General features: G+C 33.7%; 2 protein-coding genes across 2 annotated transcripts; both read right to left on the reverse strand.

The window, feature by feature from the left end:
* Positions 1 to 1,305: 1,305 nt before the first annotated feature.
* Positions 1,306 to 3,306, reverse strand: LOC25492518 (epsin-3). Its single transcript, XM_013600670.3, has 4 exons — positions 2,983 to 3,306; positions 2,708 to 2,830; positions 2,328 to 2,489; positions 1,306 to 2,026 (listed from the first exon to the last, which is right to left on the reverse strand). The coding sequence occupies exons 1-4, from the start codon at positions 3,084 to 3,086 to the stop codon at positions 1,492 to 1,494; spliced, it is 924 nt and encodes a 307-aa protein (XP_013456124.1). The 5' UTR covers positions 3,087 to 3,306; the 3' UTR covers positions 1,306 to 1,491.
* An 11,921-nt stretch (positions 3,307 to 15,227) lies between these two features.
* On the reverse strand, positions 15,228 to 18,778 carry LOC25492519 (probable protein phosphatase 2C 4). The gene is made up of 4 exons (XM_013600672.3): positions 16,860 to 18,778; positions 16,660 to 16,773; positions 15,843 to 16,107; positions 15,228 to 15,746 (listed from the first exon to the last, which is right to left on the reverse strand). The coding sequence occupies exons 1-4, from the start codon at positions 18,477 to 18,479 to the stop codon at positions 15,631 to 15,633; spliced, it is 2,115 nt and encodes a 704-aa protein (XP_013456126.1). The 5' UTR covers positions 18,480 to 18,778; the 3' UTR covers positions 15,228 to 15,630.
* Between the last annotated feature and the right edge of the window lie 1,823 nt (positions 18,779 to 20,601).

The raw sequence follows: 20,601 nt of genomic DNA on the forward strand, positions 1-20,601 counted from the left end.
ACTGGTTTTCATGCTTCCATAACATCTTTAGGGTGTCTTACGATTGGATCAATCCAGTAGTCTATACCAAAAAGATTATAACATCCTATAGAGTTGTCTGGTTAGGTAATTACAAGACTTACAATGACTCAGGTTATAACTCTATTCGCTCTCTCACAAATTCTCTTTAGCAAGTGTGTTGGGCAACCACTCAAAAATAACATGTTAATCTCATTTTACCATTGACTTGAAAAGATTTTGAACAGTCATTCAAAGTCAATACTAAACACACACTTTTAAGATCTTTCAGGTTACAACTTGACTAAGGTAAAGGTGGGATATGTTTGGTAAAGTAGGATAAAAGCAGAGTGTAGTATCTGCTAATACTCTTTGTCTATTCAATAAATCAACCAACCTTACTACATTTTGCCAACACAACCCAGGCACTAGCGAACTACTTATTTAAATTTTTTGGAGATCATTTTTTTACTTTTGCCTTTTGGTTCAGTGCATATTTTTTATTTTTTTATAGTTAACAAAGGGTTTTACTACCTCACCTCAAACTTAAAATGTTCGTTAATTCCAAATAGCAATCTGAAACGCAAGATTAAGTTAAGATAGAGAAAAATATAAACTCCAAGGAAGGTAAACAATTATTAATTTTTCAGGTCTAAAGGCTTCTAATGTGATTTGTCACCAAAACATATGAGGATTATTTTCCATACCCTAAAGGGTTAGCAAAGGAAATATTTATAAATAGGGTGGCTTGAAGAGGCACAATGTACCAAACAATTCATTTTATAGAAAATAAACATTAAACACGGATACACTCATGTACATTAAACACGGTGAACAATGGATGAATTTGGCACAAAACAATCATACATAATGCTCGACAAGAGTAGTTAGGGAACCAACAGCTGGAAGAGTTCCTCCCTCAACGTTAATCTCTTGAAGCAAGAGAATACAGTCATGAATCTCAGACAAGCTAAGCTCTGCTAAATTCAGTTTCCATCAACATAAATAAAATATCATAGAAGTTGGACAGTCATGAGATTCTTATAAATAGTTATGGTCTCCGATTGTAGATAAGAAAATATAATTTTATTCATCCCATTAGTTGAGAAAATCTACAGTTGAAAGATCACTACTTCATACCTTTGTACCTCAATTCATCAAGATAACATAGATTTCTTTCAGGTACGCTTTCGTATTCATCAACATCTTGAATTAACATTAGATTACATAAAGATTTTAGTTTTGGAAACATGTCTTTTGTTGATGTTGATTTTGTTTATAAGACATTTAAGAATTAGAACACGTTAATTAGACACAAGTAATCCTTTTAATTCTATTCCATAGTTTTCACTTAGATTTCTGTTTTCACTTAAGTAGGTGTAAGACAGTCCTTACACAATGTATAAATAGAGGTTTACATACCGATATCTATTTTCATACATGATTTCATGTACAATATTTGAAAATAACTTGTTAACATAAATCAAAATTGCTTCAACACCCTTGTAGTATTCCATCTCTAGCAGAAAGCAATGAAGCAGTACTATTCATTTCTGTTGTTGAATTAAAGGGGTGATCATCTTCTATTTTGAACCTCCCAAGCCTAGAAGAATCCTCTTCTTCACAATCCAAAAGTGATTCTGATTCTCCATCCAAGTTCCACACCTCCCTACTTGGTTCCATATTTTCTTTAGAACTTGATTCAGATTTTTGAAGCAATTGATTGTTGCCAATATCATCATCTTTGTATATCGTGGTTTTCATGCTACCCAAGGTTGAGAAAGATGAATTATTTTCCTGATCTTCGTAGTTGTTTGAGTCGGAATTACATCTACCAAATGTGGTTGGCAATGATTTCTCGCGAAGAATGGCTTGTGTTGGAGTTGATCTTTGAGTGAAACTTCCAAAACCTTGAATACCTCTTGATAACCTTCTACATTGGTTTCTTTCTTCCTTTAGAAGATTTCCTTCTTCCAACAGTTTCATTACTCTCTCTGATTTCTTTCTCACAGTTAGGCCCCAATTGAACCTGCAAATTTTCATAATATCTTCATGAGCTTGCAGCACCAGTATCAACTGGAAGAAATTAAATGACCAAATTTGTTTGATAAACAATTTTTTTTGTTCTAACCCTCCTTTACTAGGAGAATAGGGGCCTGATAATCTGGAGTTTTGTCGGAATGTAAGTTAAGTCTGATCAAGAATTATTCTAGTCATAATTCAAACTAAGGTTTTCTCGAACAATTTGATCTTAATTGAAACGCATTAACCACTTGATCTTAATCACTTTGTTAGATAAAAATTGAATCGGGAAAAAGGTAAACACATACCCGTTCTCATCAATATATTGGAAACCTTTCAGCTGGCTAATAACATCTTTGTCACTCTGAAATTCCTCTGCTACACTTTCTGGTCCATGAGTCAACAAATGCTCAAGCACAATCAAGGAATTGTAAGAGGCCCTCCAATTCTTCTTTTCAAATTTAGCCAATCTGTTTTAGAATTATATCAAATCTTAGAATTATATCAAATCTTAATCCATAATGATTCATCTATTAACAATGAAGTTCTGCGTTCGCAATCTAGACCATGACAAAATGCTTTTTGGTGTTCCTTATTGAAACCACATAATTTGATTGCAATTTTTCTCAATATTAAGATTGCGATGCAACTGCGACCGCAATTTAAAACCTTGGAAATGTAGAAATACCTTTTATGTAGAATCTCTATAATCCTCCTATAATCATCTAGCTCAAAAGCAGCCTTTGAAATTGATCTGAGGGTTACAGTAGTTGGTGCCCATGGATTTCCATTAGTTGCCTCTTCTATCATTCTGCAAAGAGTAATAAAAAACACATACAAAGGGAAAAAAAAAAGTATATATATTAGAAATCCTAGAGCTATATAGTTTTGTATATATGAAATAATAATAATTTGAAGTGTAATCAAGATCTTATGATGATACAATAAAAATAACAAGCTCACAGTTCTGCAGGGGTGACATCTGTTAGAGCTAATCTAGCAGTCTTGATTTTCTCTTTGAGGAAGAATGAAGCTTGTTTTTTGAATTCAAAGAAAGGTGTGCCCATTTTGCTATTGGTATTTTTGTTCTAAGTAACAGTGTATGTTTATTTCCTTCCTCAAGATAGAAAAAAAGAGAGAGAAAGAAGATTAGAAAATTGGATTTAGGTTTGGTTGAATTAGTAAAATAAGGTGAGATCACAAATTTCAACTAATCCATTGATCTGATCAAGATCTAGACCATATAGTTATCACATGTAACGACCCTTTGGCACGATTGATAGTGTCCATCTTTGAAAAAGAACAATTAATTCAATCAATATTGATATGACATATGTGCTGCTTGGACTTTGATATAGAGAATTTAATTTTATTTAATTTGTGTATGACGTTTTATTAAATGCCCTTTATTTTTTATTCATTTTTTTTTTCTAGTTTCTTAGTGTTTCAACTTGTAAACACGTATGTAAAGTCGTCACTAGGGACCAGTGTGTGGGGTGGTTCAGTTTTGAATTTTGAATTGTATTTCAGAGTCGGTATTTTTTTAGGGTAGGCCATTGGCAATTAATCATGTGTGAGGTGAGCCACACACTAGAATCTAGAAGCTCAAGCATGACCATGCGGGACTAGAAATTCACGCACAACTACGAGGTCTTTCGATAAATATATTTAGTTAGCAACATTGACACTACTAGTTGAGTTAGGTTTTACGGACGAGATCAAAAACATTTACTTTTCATCAAATATCAAATTAAAAAAACCTTTTTTTGTCACTAAAGTGTACATTGAGCGGCAAGTGTATGTTCGGATTTTCTGAATATTTGATAAAATTACAAATGCTCACTATATATAATTTTGTCAAAACCATGAAAATTTAAGCATGATGCAATAAGTGTTCTTTAAAAAAGCATTAAGTACATCTTGTGATTGACGATGGAATTCAACGTTGAAGATGAAGAATCCTATTTAAGCAAATATTACATTTTAGAACTTCAACAAGATAACAATATCATCCTAATTTTGCCACCCTGTTCTAAATATTCACTAGTTAATTCATTGAGTTTACATTTTTAATATGTGATTGATGATCAAAGCCAAACTACTATGTCCAAAAAAAACCATACATCATGAGACATGAGTATTTTGGACAAAGCAGTCCAAGAGTGAAAGTCACTATCCTTTTTTTATAAAACAATCGAGATTTACCTTTCATGAGAATTGACAATTGAGAACCCATCCAAAAACATTGGAAATTTCGACCGAATTTGAACAATAATCATCGTACTACACGTCCCTTTTTTAACTCTATAAACCAACAAAAAATATTCATACAATTTTAAGCAAAAACTGTCTTCCTCAAAACAAAACAAAAAATTAACTCGTTAAATGCAGAAATTTCTTCTATAACCAAAACTATACAATGCCAAAAATTAGTGGAGCCTAACACAAGTTATAACTACATTAGAAATATTTTACTCCATATCCCTCAAATTTTGCACATACCCCCCATAAATTCAGTTAAACCCTAACATGCCATAATATCTTAAAGAAATAAAATTATCCCACCTCTGTTATGTTTCGGGAAACTCAAAAAATGACTTTCTCGAGCTATAAATGTGTTACGTAAATTTAAAGTTTGGATTTGGCGGAACATATGTGTATCAACAAAGTGAAAAGTTTTGAGTAGTCGAAATCTACTTATATTTTGTCATGTTCAGAATTTGAATTTTCAGGAGCACATCAAAAACATTAATGATTTTTTGTTTTTGATCAGGTAATCTAGTAGGTAGAATTTCACCACTTAAAATTAATAGTGGGAAATTCAGTATTTAAACTTTTGCCCCTGCATATTGCAATGCATAGTCCCTATCACTTCAAACTATCCAAAATACATCAAAAGGCAATTAACTATCGTTCGTTGTGGAAATAGTTAACTACAGTCGTCTTTTATGTTTTCTAATAAAAGTGAAATCATGCCTTCATATGTATGTTAGCTTATATCCAAGGATGCGGGCATTTCAACGATTGCCTTGTCAGGGGCACTATGAAAGAAAATCCTCCATTTTCTTTTGATTCAAATCTTCTTTCTTATATCTCTCGTAACATAAACCCATCTTCTTCTCTGTGGTAGAAGCCCCTTCCTCCATCAATTTCAAAGAACAACACATGCGCAGCGATCTCGAATGAATGCTTCCTCGGGATTTGGTTTCATTATAAGAGATTATGAAGAATCTCTCATAGCCACTGCTACCATAAGATGCTAGGGTTACAAAAACCATGATCATTCTTATGAAATCAGAGATCCGATTCTCATTAAAAAGAGACCCTTAATAATATCATTGAGGACATTTACAATAGTTCGAAGTGTCTATAAACAAATTAGTGCCTAAGAACAATTTTTCAGAGACGTTGAATTCAAAGTATCGACCTAAATTACATTAAAGGCTGAATGTTTTGGGATGAAGAATTATAGGCTCCGCTGGTCTAGTCAAAACCCTACTAATTAAAGTCAAAGAAATTTGTTAGGAGGAATGAATGAATAGATGTCATGTAATGATGACATGGCAAGTGAGAGTGGAACCATAACAATACAACATTTAATGGAGATGAATTGCATTGAATCATCAAATTTGTGATTGGTTGTAATTTGTGATTTTTTTTTTTTGGTTACAAAAAAAGAAAGATGGCTTAATATGCATTTATTGGCTTAATTTGTGATCATAGTGACAGATATTTATTTGATGCGTCTGAGTGTCAGATGCCCGCCTCTGGCCGTTGATGCACATTCAGTTATCAATAAAGGATACTAACTTTAACATAAAATTTGTTTAATTGCAATTTTGGTATTCTATTTTCATCAATTTATGGATTTGATTTATTTCTTTTGACCCCTGCATCATATTTTTTGAAGAAAAAAAATTGGTGAAGGGAAATGTTTTTAATGACGTAATATATAATCCGATGATGGGAAAATAACAACGTTGATTTTTTTTTTTAGAAAGGGAAAAAAAACGACATCGATGAAATTATGAGAAAATTCTCTAAAAAAAATTATTTATAAGATGTCATATTTTAGACCAAATATTTTTATTAATGATCAAAAACTGTAAAAAAAATTTTTTAGCCAATTAGCTTAGTGGCTAGAGCTCACACAATTAAATTATGTCTGGAGTTCGAATTCCGGCTCCTGCATATAATATGCAATATCCCTACCAACTGAGTTATGCTCACAGGGATAAAAAAAATGTCAAATTAACCTTTATAAAATTATCATTAAATGGTCAAAATTAACTTTATCATGGTGTAAAACTCTTTGTCTTTCCCATGTTAAATGTCACATGTTCTTGCATTTTTGTTATTATTTCAATAAACTGCACAATTTCGTTTTATTTTAACCTTGTGTTCTTAGTTTGTTTTATTTTGTCTACAATGAGCATGTGTGAGTAGACCCCAAAGTCTTAGAATTGTGGAAATAAATTCAATGATAGACTTTCCATAAAACTCAATTCTTCCTTGTTGATATGATTTTTAAAGAATTCTAATTTTATCTTATTGTTTCTAAGCAATATCTTTAAGTACGGATTTCATAGGTTATGATTATTTTATTCTAGTTATCAAACCGTGAGATTTGACAAAAGCATAATAAGTTATATCCTTGAAGGACTTTCACTATAATCTGAACCTATTACAAACACCAAGATATATCCTTGTCTACCAAACAATACCTTAGATTTCTCGCTACAAAGACTTTTGACTAACCTAATCTTATTGTCTTCCCAAATAGCGTGCCTACACCTTATCCTTTGAGGAGTTACAACAATGATACGATCACAAATAAATGCTTTATAAATTACACATGTGTTTGATATTTCAATGGAAAGTATGTGAAATGTATATCCCTTGTGTATTTCTTTCTAACTTATCAGATGTGTTTCTCTAAAAACATATGTGAGTTTTTCTTGGTATTTCTTGTGCACTTTGCTAAGTGTTTGAGAGCTGCTTATATAGCTAAGTATGATTAGACTGTAGGCCAAAATTGATTTCAATGTTGCAGAGTATATCCCTTGGAATAAGAATCGTTGCATTGACTTGTAATATTGTTCGAGGGTATTTCTTCAAATATTTGTCTTGTTGCTACATGAATTGCCTCCACAATGTTTTACAATTTGTTGCGCATAACTTATACTACCTATAGAAGTTGTATTCACAATCTTGTACGACTTACAGAGGTTGTGAGGCATCTCATGGGAAACAACGTTTAGTCAGTGCGCATGCCTCTACGCACGAGCTGGATTAGTCGTTCATTTTTGATGGGTCGGTTCCGATGCGAAAGCCAAAAAAATAAAAAATAATACCATGGGAGAAATGGACAGAGAGAGAGAGAGAGAGAGAGAGAGAGGGGGGGGGGGGGGAAGGGGTGGGGGATGTTGTGTTTCTACAAAAATGTTTGATTTTAAGTTGGGTTGACTTTTTTTTAATAAGACTTGAGAGAGAGAGAGAGCACGGTGGTGATTTTTAAAGGTAATGAAGTAATACAAATTTGAAATGAAGTTCATTTTTTGAAGTTTCTCCTACCATATACTTGAATCACGTCAGAGATGAAGTTTAATTAAGTAACACCAAGAAGCTTGACCATGGTGATTGAAGATAGTGAGATGAAAACACAGTGTTGAGGGTCTACGATAAATTTATGTCTTTATTTGATTCAATAGCTTGAAAGCAATTTGACAACGATGGGGAAGTTTCTTACTTCCCCATGCTAAATGTCACCACTGGCAATGGCATAATAAAGTTAAAATTCCCACTTCCTATATTTTTTTTAATGATTCATAGAACGAAAACGTTTCGTTATATATATAGATATAGATATAGAGAGGGGAGAGAGATAATCAAGTCAACTCATAAACCAAATCAGTTAAATTATAGTATGTAGCTCAAGTTTAACTCAATTCAATTAATTAACGAATTTCATTTTTAGCTCAAGTTCAGCTTGTTTGGTTCATGAATCAAGTTCAACGAATCAATCATTGAGTCAAATTTCAAACTTTATTCGAGTTGGTTTGGTTGATTGTCAGCCCTATTATTACGTGCATTTAATGTTTTACTATATTTGATTATTAATCTCGGAAATGATCAAGGACTTTGTATGTTCTCATCTGGCTACTTGCACAACCCTATGTATAAGTAGATGATGAGATGTGAACACTTGAATAGGAGATCGAAGTTGAAGAAGATGAGAGATCAACATGCTACTAGCACAATAAATTTAGATTTACTTTATGTTGTTAATAAGTTAGTAATTGCTTATGCGAATGAAATTTTTGTTTATATTTAGAGTCATCTCTATACAATGTGACAAACTATTGGGGTTGTACTCTTTGATTTTTAATTAACAATATGTTTGCAAGTTGATTTATATCATTTCATAAGCTTATTATGTGATATTTTATATGCTTTTGAGTTTTTTGAAATGAAAATGCTACATTTTCATATTGTAGAAACACAATATGTTGTGTTTCTACAAAAATGTTTGATTTTAAGTTGGGTTGACTTTTTTTTAATAAGACTTGAGAGAGAGAGAGAGCAGTGGTGGTTTTTAAAGGTAATGAAGTAGTACAAATTTGAAATGAAGTTCCTTTTTTGAAGTTTCTCCAACCATATACATGAATCACATCAGAGATGAAGTTTCATTAAGTAACACCAAGAAGCTTGACCATGGTGATTGAAGATAGTGAGATGAAAACACAGTGTTGAGGGTCTACGATAAATTTATGTCTTTATTTGATTCAATAGCTTGAAAGCAATTTGACTACGATGGGAAAGTTTCTTACTTCCCCATGCTAAATGTCACCACTGGCAATGGCATAATAAAGTTAAAATTCTCACTTCCTATATTTTTTTTAATGATTCATAGAACGAAAACGTTTTGTTATATATATAGATATAGATATAGATATAGAGAGGGGAGAGAGATAATCAAGTCAACTCATAAACCAAATCTGTTAAATTATAGTATGTAGCTTAAGTTTAACTCAATTCAATTAATTAACGAAATTAATTTTTAGCTCAAGTTCAGCTTGTTTGGTTCATGAATCAAGTTCAACGAATCAATCATTGAGTCAAATTTCAAACTTTATTCGAGTTGGTTTGGTTGATTGTCAGCCCTATTATTACGTGCATTTAATGTTTTACTATATTTGATTATTAATCTCGGAAATGATCAAGGACTTTGTATGTTCTCATCTGGCTACTTGCACAACCCTATGTATAAGTAAATGATGAGATGTTAACACTTGAATAGGAGATCGAAGTTGAAGAAGATGAGAGATCAACATGCTACTAGCACAATAAATTTAGATTTAATTTATGTTGTTAATAAGTTAGTAATTGCTTATACGAATAAAAATTTTGTTTATATTTAGAGTCATCTCTATACAATGTGACAAACTATTGGGGTTGTACTCTTTGATTTTTAATTAACAATATGTTTGCAAGTTGATTTATATCATTTCATAAGCTTATTATGTGATATTTTATATGCTTTTGAGTTTTTTGAAATGAAAATGCTACATTTTCATATTGTAGAAACACAATATGTTGTGTTTCTAAAAAATGTTTGATTTTAAGTTGGGTTGACTTTTTTTTAATAAGACTTGAGAGAGAGAGAGAGAGAGAGAGAGAGGAGAGAGAGAGAGAGAGAGAGAGAGAGAGAGAGAGAGAGAGAGAGAGAGAGAGAGAGAGGAGAGAGAGAGAGAGAGAGAGGAGAGAGAGAGAGAGAGAGAGGAGAGAGAGAGAGAGAGAGAGAGAGAGAGAGAGAGAGAGAGAGAGAGAGAGAGAGAGAGAGAGAGAGAGAGAGAGAGAGAGAGAGAGAGAGAGAGAGAGAGAGAGAGAGAGAGAGAGGAGAGAGAGAGAGAGAGAGAGAGAGAGAGAGAGAGAGAGAGAGAGGAGAGAGAGAGAGAGAGAGAGAGAGAGAGAGAGAGAAGAGAGAGAGAGAGAGAGAGAGAGAGAGAGAGAGAGAGAGAGAGAGAGAGAGAGAGCAGTGGTGGTTTTTAAAGGTAATGAAGTAGTACAAATTTGAAATGAAGTTCCTTTTTTGAAATTTCTCCAACCATATACTTGAATCACATCAGAGATGAAGTTTCATTAAGTAACACCAAGAAGCTTGACCATGGTGATTGAAGATAGTGAGATGAAAACACAGTGTTGAGGGTCTACGATAAATTTATGTCTTTATTTGATTCAATAGCTTGAAAGCAATTTGACTACGATGGGAAAGTTTCTTACTTCCCCATGCTAAATGTCACCACTGGCAATGGCATAATAAAGTTAAAATTCTCACTTCCTATATTTTTTTTAATGATTCATAGAACGAAAACGTTTTGTTATATATATAGATATAGATATAGATATAGAGAGGGGAGAGAGATAATCAAGTCAACTCATAAACCAAATCTGTTAAATTATAGTATGTAGCTCAAGTTTAACTCAATTCAATTAATTAACGAAATTAATTTTTAGCTCAAGTTCAGCTTGTTTGGTTCATGAATCAAGTTCAACGAATCAATCATTGAGTCAAATTTCAAACTTTATTCGAGTTGGTTTGGTTGATTGTCAGCCCTATTATTACGTGCATTTAATGTTTTACTATATTTGATTATTAATCTCGGGAATGATCAAGGACTTTGTATGTTCTCATCTGGCTACTTGCACAACCCTATGTATAAGTAAATGATGAGATGTTAACACTTGAATAGGAGATCGAAGTTGAAGAAGATGAGAGATCAACATGCTACTAGCACAATAAATTTAGATTTACTTTATGTTGTTAATAAGTTAGTAATTGCTTATACGAATAAAATTTTTGTTTATATTTAGAGTCATCTCTATACAATGTGACAAACTATTGGGGTTGTACTCTTTGATTTTTAATTAACAATATGTTTGCAAGTTGATTTATATCATTTCATAAGCTATTATGTGATATTTTATATGCTTTTGAGTTTTTTGAAATGAAAATGCTACATTTTCATATTGTAGAAACACAATATGTTGTGTTTCTACAAAAATGTTTGATTTTAAGTTGGGTTGACTTTTTTTTAATAAGACTTGAGAGAGAGAGCAGTGGTGGTTTTTAAAGGTAATGAAGTAGTACAAATTTGAAATGAAGTTCCTTTTTTGAAGTTTCTCCAACCATATACTTGAATCACATCAGAGATGAAGTTTCATTAAGTAACACCAAGAAGCTTGACCATGGTGATTGAAGATAGTGAGATGAAAACACAGTGTTGAGGGTCTACGATAAATTTATGTCTTTATTTGATTTAATAGCTTGAAAGCAATTTGACTACGATGGGAAAGTTTCTTACTTCCCCATGCTAAATGTCACCACTGGCAATGGCATAATAAAGTTAAAATTCCCACTTCCTATTTTTTTTTTACTGATTCATAGAACGAAAACGTTTTGTTATATATATAGATATAGATATAGATATAGAGAGGGGAGAGAGATAATCAAGTCAACTCATAAACCAAATCAGTTAAATTATAGTATGTAGCTCAAGTTTAACTCAATTCAATTAATTAACGAATTTAATTTTTAGCTCAAGTTCAGCTTGTTTGGTTCATGAATCAAGTTCAACGAATCAATCATTGAGTCAAATTTCAAACTTTATTCGAGTTGGTTTGATTGATTGTCAGCCCTATTATTACGTGCATTTAATGTTTTACTATATTTGATTATTAATCTCGGAAATGATCAAGGACTTTGTATGCTCTCATCTGGCTAGTTGCACAACCCTATGTATAGGTAGATGATGAGATGTGAACACTTGAATAGGAGATCGAAGTTGAAGAAGATGAGAGATCCACATGCTACTAGCACAATAAATTTAGATTTACTTTATGTTGTTAATAAGTTAGTAATTGCTTATGCGAATGAAATTTTTGTTTATATTTAGAGTCATCTCTATACAATGTGACAAACTATTGGGGTTGTACTCTTTGATTTTTAATTAACAATATGTTTGCAAGTTGATTTATATCATTTCATAAGCTTATTATGTGATATTTTATATGCTTTTGAGTTTTTTGAAATGAAAATGATACATTTAAACACTTTCAATGTAGAGGATGTCACAAGACGTATATACTTTAGGGTATTTTATTTCCTTAAAAAATTAACCAAATTAACCTAGTGATGAAGAACAGATTGTTTGGTGATGTCGTAAATCCGCAAGTGCACGGTTTACCGAAGTAGTAATAAAAATATATTGATCCGACAGGGAGTTATTAAACTTCACATTTTGGTCCTTCTATTAATACTTGTTATTCTATTAGAAAAACGGTGAATTAGATTAGAAAATAGATTTACATAAGATTAGGGTTCGAGGCTTGGATTGATAGGGATTAGGTCATTAGACTCATCCAACAATCCCAAGACAAAGAAGTCTACTCACTCATATTCATCGTAGATATAGAGAAGAAGAAGAAGAAGAAGATGAAAAAAGATGAACTTTTATTCAAAGAAACAATTGCACTTATAATTTCCAAGAACAAAAGATGAGAATATATGTTTGTTAGCTGCTCTATTTATAGCCTAAAACTAACTTAAGCCCCAAGAAATACATCAATAGAATGTTCCACAAGAAACCATGGGCTTTTAGGTCAAAATTACACTAAAAAGACAGTTGGATCAGGAAGCAAAAGGAAAGCTGCCAGTCGCGCACCGCCGTGTGGCTGGAGGCACGGGTCGTGTGCTCCTTTCTGGTTGTTGTCCTTCTTTGAAACTTTACAGGCACAGGTTGTGTCACTACAGGCACAGTTGTGCCTGATATTTTTACACAAGATCTTCATATTTTTGGCCTCAATCAGCTCCAAATCTCCTTTTTTTTTTTTTTTTTTTTGCTCTAAGACTCAATCTTTCATATATTTGTTCCTGAAATTAAGAAACAAGCAATTGTAGTAAAATAGGTCTAGAAAGTAAATAAAAACACATAAAATTCAAATAAAATAAACTCAAATAGCCACTTAAAAACACTAATTATTGACTCATCATTTGGTCATTATGCACGGATTTTGGAGGATTTGGATTTGTCAAAGGATATTTTTTATGAAGTTCTTATTGAACGGGAGGGCTTTGCATTCCCAATTGCAATAGAATATGAGGGGCTACAAAATTTTTGAACACACTGTCAGAGCATTTGACACAATGTCATGTCTTGTCGTTGGCTTCATCCGAGGATAGCTGAGAATAATGAGCATCAGACTGACAAAGGGAAAAAACCGGTTAACTTACAGAGACCTAAGCAAGGGTGGAAACCATAGGACAATCCGGAGGGTATTGGCTCCTCCAAGGCATTTGAAATTCCGGCACTCATTCCACAATCATATGCACGTGCAGAAACACTACAGGTGGCCACATCTCAGCAGGAGAATGTGGAGGACATTCCCACTCCGGTTATGCATACAGTAGCACTAGAACTTGCTGTTCCGATTGATAATGATGAGGCATAATTAGATAGGTAGCCACCAGTTACGCATATAGTAGCACAAGAAATTGATGTTCCGCTTGATAATGTTGAGGAACATTTAGATAGGCAGCCAGGTGTGACGTCCCCTATCAGGTCTAGCGCCACTTTTAGTATGTCGTTGCAAAACGTGACTGATGAAATAGTTCGACCACAGATTATTGTTAATGAGGTTCAGCCCCTTCTCACTCTGGTCTCTGATTTACCAAACATTCAAAAGATTATTGCTGATCTGGATGCTCTGGTGGATCCGGTTTTACAAAAGGAAATGGATTCGATGAAAGATTTATTACTAAACGGTGCCACAACGTCTATCCATGATGATACGGAGGTGCGGATTGGTGAAGGACCAACATATTGAGGCAGTTCAGATTAGTTCAACACTTCATCAGCATCAAGAGGTTCACAGTAACAAGAACATGATTTGGATTTATGGGCAAGAATTCGAGAATATGATCAAAGAACTGCATACGAGGGATTTGCACAAGTCTTAACCAAGAAACATAAGTAAACGATGAAAAAACCTGTCTTGGAAAAGTCGCCTTGTAAAACCTGTGAAAGGGGTGATCCTCCTCCATCTGCCCAATGAATTTATAATATTGGAATGTTATAGGTATTGGCAATTCGGATACAAGAATTGCATTGAAAAAATTATTTTTGTCACATAAGTCGTTGTTAGTTTTTATAAGTTCGCCTAATTGCAGATTTCCTTAGTCTGTTGTTGTTTGCTATCGCATTTTTTCTGTTTGTTTTTTTCATTGAGGGTTTTGGTCTAATGTCCCCTCTTCTTGTATATATTTTCCCCTTTTTTTGATAAAATTTTAGAGTTTGACGGCATAGGATGGAGGTTTCACAGGATGCCAACCTAGTTGGGATGTCGGTATTTTCTCCTGATGTTTGTCCTTAAAAAAAATATGACAATATATTTGTGAGACATACTCCCTCTGTCTTTAAATATAAGCAAAATTGATTTTTTAGGTTCATTCATTTAATGATATATGTGATTCATAATATAAATCACATACATCATTAAATGAATGAAACCTAAAAAGCCAATTTTGCTTATATTTAAAAACGGAGGGAGTAGTAGTATGTAGATAAAGTCAACTTCTTAAATGAAGATTAATTATGTCGACAATTAATATCTGCACTTACACTTACAATTACACGTTTACCTCACCTTTTTTGTATGAAAAAAACACCCCATTTCAACGATTTAGTTTCAGTTCAATGAACCCTTTCGTTTTCATACTTTGAGCCTAGCCATTTTTAAGAGTCGTCAACTCTTACAAGTTGAATAAAGAACTAAAGTCAAAATCCAAAATTAAAAGTTTGATTTTGATGCACAGCGTGTGTGATACGAGATTCCACTAGACACATTTGTTTTTTTATTAGATATTGGAAACAAAAGAATAAAAGCATAATCGCTTAAATTGGAACACGTAAGAGAAAACTAAAATAAAAACAAGACCATGTTGCTTGAAGGAATATATAGTGGTAGACAAAAAACAATGCTTTTTAGAGTCATATTTTTTCAAATAGTGCTTCATCCACATCAAATTGAAAAAGGAAAACATAAATTTCTTGATCTTGGAAGAATTTTTATTCGAATATGTTATTTCATTTTGAAATTGAAAAGATGCTTATGCACTGATGACTTGCTCTATCATTTGCCAACCAGAATTGCAGAAAGTGGTGTAGGTTGCTAGTGCTTGTGGCACAATGAAAAGATTTTTAAGGAATGGGTTTTTTTATTACAAAATCACAATTTTTGTGAGTTATAATAATAAACAAAATCAAGGGTTTACAACTTTACAATCCTCACTATCCACTGATTTACATAATTACTCCTCCTAATTTAAATATAAACAAAAAGTTACATGTATTTAGCTCGAATTTATATCAAATACATGCATATTTTTGCTTATATTTAAGTTCGGTTTGAGTAATTTACTCGACACTCGTGAATAGTGAGGGGGTAAGAACAAAAAGGATGCGCGACCCTTCGGCAGCATATATCTCATATCTTCTTTTTTATATATACTATGATGATGATATAAATATAAGGTTGGTTTTTTCATTATACTTAAACACATGATCTCCATATCCTTCCTTCCAAAGAAATAACAATGATGGAAACATCGTCGTGGTAACGCCGCCTATCACCTTGTGGAATTTCGAGCAATTCGTGAAAGTCCAAACCTGATTAAGAAGAATAAAAAGAAAGTTAAGTAAAATCATTAGAGTAATCAATTTCTAAGATGCAATTGTGAAAGTTTAAAATGGAATTGTTAGTACCAGCTTTCTTTGCAGCGCGAAACAAGACTTCTTCGACCAAATGTTGAGCAGGGTCTCCTTCAGGTTGTAATGTGATGAAAAGCTCAACTTCAGCTACTGCTTCTTCGTTTGATAAGTATTGATAGAGTCCGTCGGAGCATAGAATCAAAAATTTGTCTTTTTGGCCTAATCTGTGGTGTTTAAGATATGGTTGGCAAGTGATGTATGGAGAATTGCCTACGTAGTCTATTCTAAACATCTCCAGAAGTGCATTGTTCCACTTCGGCTGCAAACATTGACATTTGTATTTAGAGTTAGGATTAGGATTTAAAGGGAGCAAGCAAGATATACGAATGAAAAACGAAATAAGAGACATTGCCAAGTATGAAACATTCAGCCTTCTCTGGTTTCTTTTCTTAGCAAGAAACTTGATTAAAAATGTTGTATTTAGAAAACAATGCTTAGCATTAATATGACATTTTTTTTAAATCCGTTAAAAGAGTAAGGTGTCAATGATCCATTTTTTGTGAAAGGAAAGAACTTAATAAGATACTAATTTGTGATTATTATGCGCGACCCTTTGTGACAAGAGAAACAAATGTGGAATAGAGAAATCTTGTTATAGCATGTGTAAATCATTCAATTATTCTATATATATCCTATCCTTTCGGATTTGGACTCGCTGCAGTCACAATTTCATGCATTCACAAAGTCAGCCTCGTGTTAACTGTGTGGGATTGTGACCGCAAGCAATCTAAATCCATCCTACCGTTGAGTTTCTTAAAATTAATGGTAAAGATGACTGTAAAGTTACTGATTAGTACATTTAGATACGAACCTGTTTGAGAAATCCGGCACCAAATGCTCGAGTAACCTTGAGAGATCCCTTAACACGATCATTGACCACGGCACAAGGATCATCCGGGTGCTCTTTTATAATTCTGATTACTTCCTGAAATTATAATCAAACACGTTTCAATCAAGATGAACAGATAAACAAAAGACCAAAACAGAAGTCTAAAAGAGGCAAAGATTTACCTCTTCAACATTAGTACTATGATCCTTGGTGAGCTGAAAAGCACTTAAACTAGGAACAACATTTGATTTATCAGCATCATCCCATGATTCAAGATCATGCATTGTCTCTTCATTAATCCTCTCCAAATCCTGTCTAATTTTCCCGATCCAATAATCAGGTTCAGCTTTTTGTGCCAAAACAGCTCTACTATCACCCACATTCATCACATAAACATCTTCCCCTTTCATCAACATTACAAGAACACAAGAACCCATTAAAGCAAGTTCCGGATTCTCCATCACCATTTTATCCGCGACATCAAGATAAGACTCCTCGGTTTTCCTCAAAGCTCGCGAAAGAGCTTCCAAAACATCTGAATGATTAACAGAATTATCGTCACCACCACTTAATTGCTCCTTCAATCTTCTATCAAGCTCTAATCTCTCCCTATCCCATTCACACTTCCACCTCCTTTGATTCTCTTCATGTTTCTTTGCGGCATCTTTGTACTTGTTCTTAGAATTCTTACCTCTCTTTTTTTTCTTCGAAATCGATTCCCCTTTCTCTTGATCAACACATTGAGAACAATCATCAAACAACATATCCTCTTTCACAACAACATCATCATCAACCGAATCACGCGGTTTCAAATTCGAATTATCCGATGAAACCCCATCATCCCAAAGCAATCCTTTAAGCTCCTTATGAACAAAACTATAAAGATTTGATAACAAATAATCAGGTGCATCAGGACCATTAAAACCATCATAAATCCCAACAAAAACCCAACCATGTTCCTCAGAAACAACAACATGAACACGATCTTCCCCTGCTTTCCCTTGAGCCCATTGAAGATTCTGACTTCCCAACGAATCATCATCTTCCAAACTACCTTCACTACTCAAATTCAAACTACTCACAGTCAAATTCTCATTATGCTTCTCACCGGCAAGAATCCACTCCGGTGGCTCCTTCAACGGTACACCTTTGATCGGAGTAACAATAGAACCCTGTCCACGTGACAGAGTCTTCGAAATCGCTCGTTGAAGAACACGAATCCATTTTTCTTTCCTCGATCTTGGTCGAACAGAAAACCCTAATCCACTATGAGAGAAGCTTCTCTGAAACTGATCAACACCGGTGCCGGAGCTATCTTTATCAATCGGACCGGAAAATAAACCACGATCAATTGGACCAGACATAAACCCACGCTCAATCGGACCGGACATAAACCCACGCTCTAACGGACCGGAACTCAGAAACCCACCACCAACACCACCGAAGTTACCGGAAAAAGCCTTCGGAATCGGTTGCAACGGAAGAGAAGCAAAAGAAGTTGAACTTTCAAAAGCTGCAGCTCTATCAAAACAACCGTAGGAGTATAAATCCATGAACGCCGTCGATAACGGCGTTGAAGTGTTGGCGCTGACGGAGGCGCCGGAGATTGTTCGGAAAGTTGTGGTTTCTTCAGAATGAACTTTAGAAGAAGATAAACGGGTCGGGTCGGGTCTAACGTAACAGAAAGAGTGACCAAGTCCTTCATCTAAAGGATCCGTTATTAATATGGATATGTCGTGTTTACGGTTACTGTTGTTGTTTCCGGTGAAACATACCGTTAATTTTCCTATTTTGTTTCCCATAACAAAAACACAACAAATGAAAAAACAAAAGAATCAAATGAATAGAAACCAAGTACTAGGAACAAGAACTATGAAACAAGTTTTAAGGTTGTTAATTGCTATAATAACTCGTTTTTCATGTTCTGGTTTTGTGTTGAAAAATTAGTGGGAACTAGGAAGAAACTATGAGAGAGAGATTGTGAAGTGAATGGTGAAGAAGAACAAGTTGAAGTTGATAAGAGAAGATTATGTGAGAGAGAGAGAGAAAGAGAGTTGACTTTTTGCAATAAAGGTTTATTACAAAATAAGAAAACGCACTCATTTTTTCTCTTTCAATAGTTTATGGAAAAAATAAAAGTTTGAGTTTTATTTTTTTGTTTGAGTGGGGCGTTGACTATGATGAAGATAAAGTTTTGTGTTTGGTTTTAATGTAAGGTTCGATATTCAACCACGCTTTTTGAAAGAGAGTGAGGTGCACGCGTTGGAATAAACGATGAGAGATCTTTTGTGTGAATGGAATGAATGATGTTGAGATTGAGAGAGTTGTTGTGTTTGTTTGTGAGAAAAAAGAAAAAGAAGGTGAAATTTTGAATAAGGTCGTACATATATACATAAATTCTGGTTAAGAAAATAAAAAGTCAACATAGAGGAAAAAGAGGAAAAAAATGAATTTAAAGGAGTAAAAATATTGCATGTTGAAAAGTGTGCCATTGTCACCGTTGGATCAAGAGAAGGGTGTAGAAGAAATCATGTTGACTTACACATGGCAATGTTTGATTGGTTTGTATGATAATTTGTCAACTAGAGGTTTTCCAAACTGAGCTCAACTTGAAGTAAAATAACGAAAATAATTGTCAATAATTTCGGCTTTTAAAATGAAAAAAATGAAATAGGAAGAGAAGATGAGAGAGAAGGTGAGGTTGGCTAAACCTAATATTGAATGTGTTGCTGGTGGGGTAGTTCGAAATTAGTAATGCTGCTGCCATCACTGCACAGCCTGAACATTTAGGTAATTTGACTAACATGTAGCCCCATTAATCCATTGACTTTCTTTTATAGTAGATTCAATTGAATGTTGACATTTCAAGTTTTGCTTGATGATGCTTGGGATGAAAGCCATTCAATTGTTTGTTTAATAAATCAATTTGGTTTATAAATCAATGATGGTTATGCAACATGTGAAGGATACCATTATTTTGAATCGATAAACAATTGTAAATTTTGATTAGATTTAAATATGTAAAAGACCTTGTAAGTTTGCGCGTTTTCTGTTTTTGTCCATTTATCTTTTTTTTCTAAAACAAATCTCGTAAGTTGTTAATTTTTTGGTTTTTGTCTTTTATTATATAAAGCAGATTCATAAAAATGGTGGTGATTTTCTCTTGCGAATGTTTATGTGTCGTGTTATGCTCATGGCAGACAAGATTTATGGGTTCGATTGGGTTCCATTCTTGGTAACAAGAGAGAGCTGAATTGGTGTGTGTGGTGATTTTTATGTTGTTAGGTCTTACACTAAGCGGAAGAGTAGTGTTATTGGCCCAAGTTATGAAGAGGAGATTGTTCTTCTGTGAGCTTTACTTGGTTTAGAGGAGATTGTTCTTCTATGAGTCGTCTTGACAGATTTCTTCTCTCAAAGGAATGGTGTGTTCGGTGGCCTCACATGATTCAACAAGCTTTATTTCGCGGCCTTTCATATCACTTTCCTATTTTATTATTAATTGATGAAGAAAATTGGGTTCCTCGCCTGCATCGTATGTTGAAAGATTGGGCAGATTTACCATGTTACCACCAGTTTGTCAAGGATCAGTGGCAGATGTTTCAAGTCTCAGGTTGGGGCGGGTGTGTATTAAAAGAAAAACTAAAGTTAACTAAAGGGAGTCGGTATGCCAGAGAATCACACTCAAAACCTTGATGGTTGTATCACTAACCTTCTAGAACGCATCTTTTCCCTTGATACAAAAGGGAGGAATGTGATCTTGATTTGGAAGAAGTTGAGGAATTACATTCTCTTTCTCATAGTCTACATTCTTTATCTCTCATCAACACCAACATTCTTTGGCAGAACTCAAGATTACTTTGGTTGAAAGAATGGGATGTAAAGTTCAAATTTTTCCACGGTATCATGTCTTCCAGGCGACGAGCT

The sequence above is a fragment of the Medicago truncatula genome, chromosome 4 (genome assembly GCF_003473485.1).
Source record: "Medicago truncatula cultivar Jemalong A17 chromosome 4, MtrunA17r5.0-ANR, whole genome shotgun sequence".
Classification (NCBI taxonomy): Eukaryota; Viridiplantae; Streptophyta; class Magnoliopsida; order Fabales; family Fabaceae; genus Medicago; species Medicago truncatula.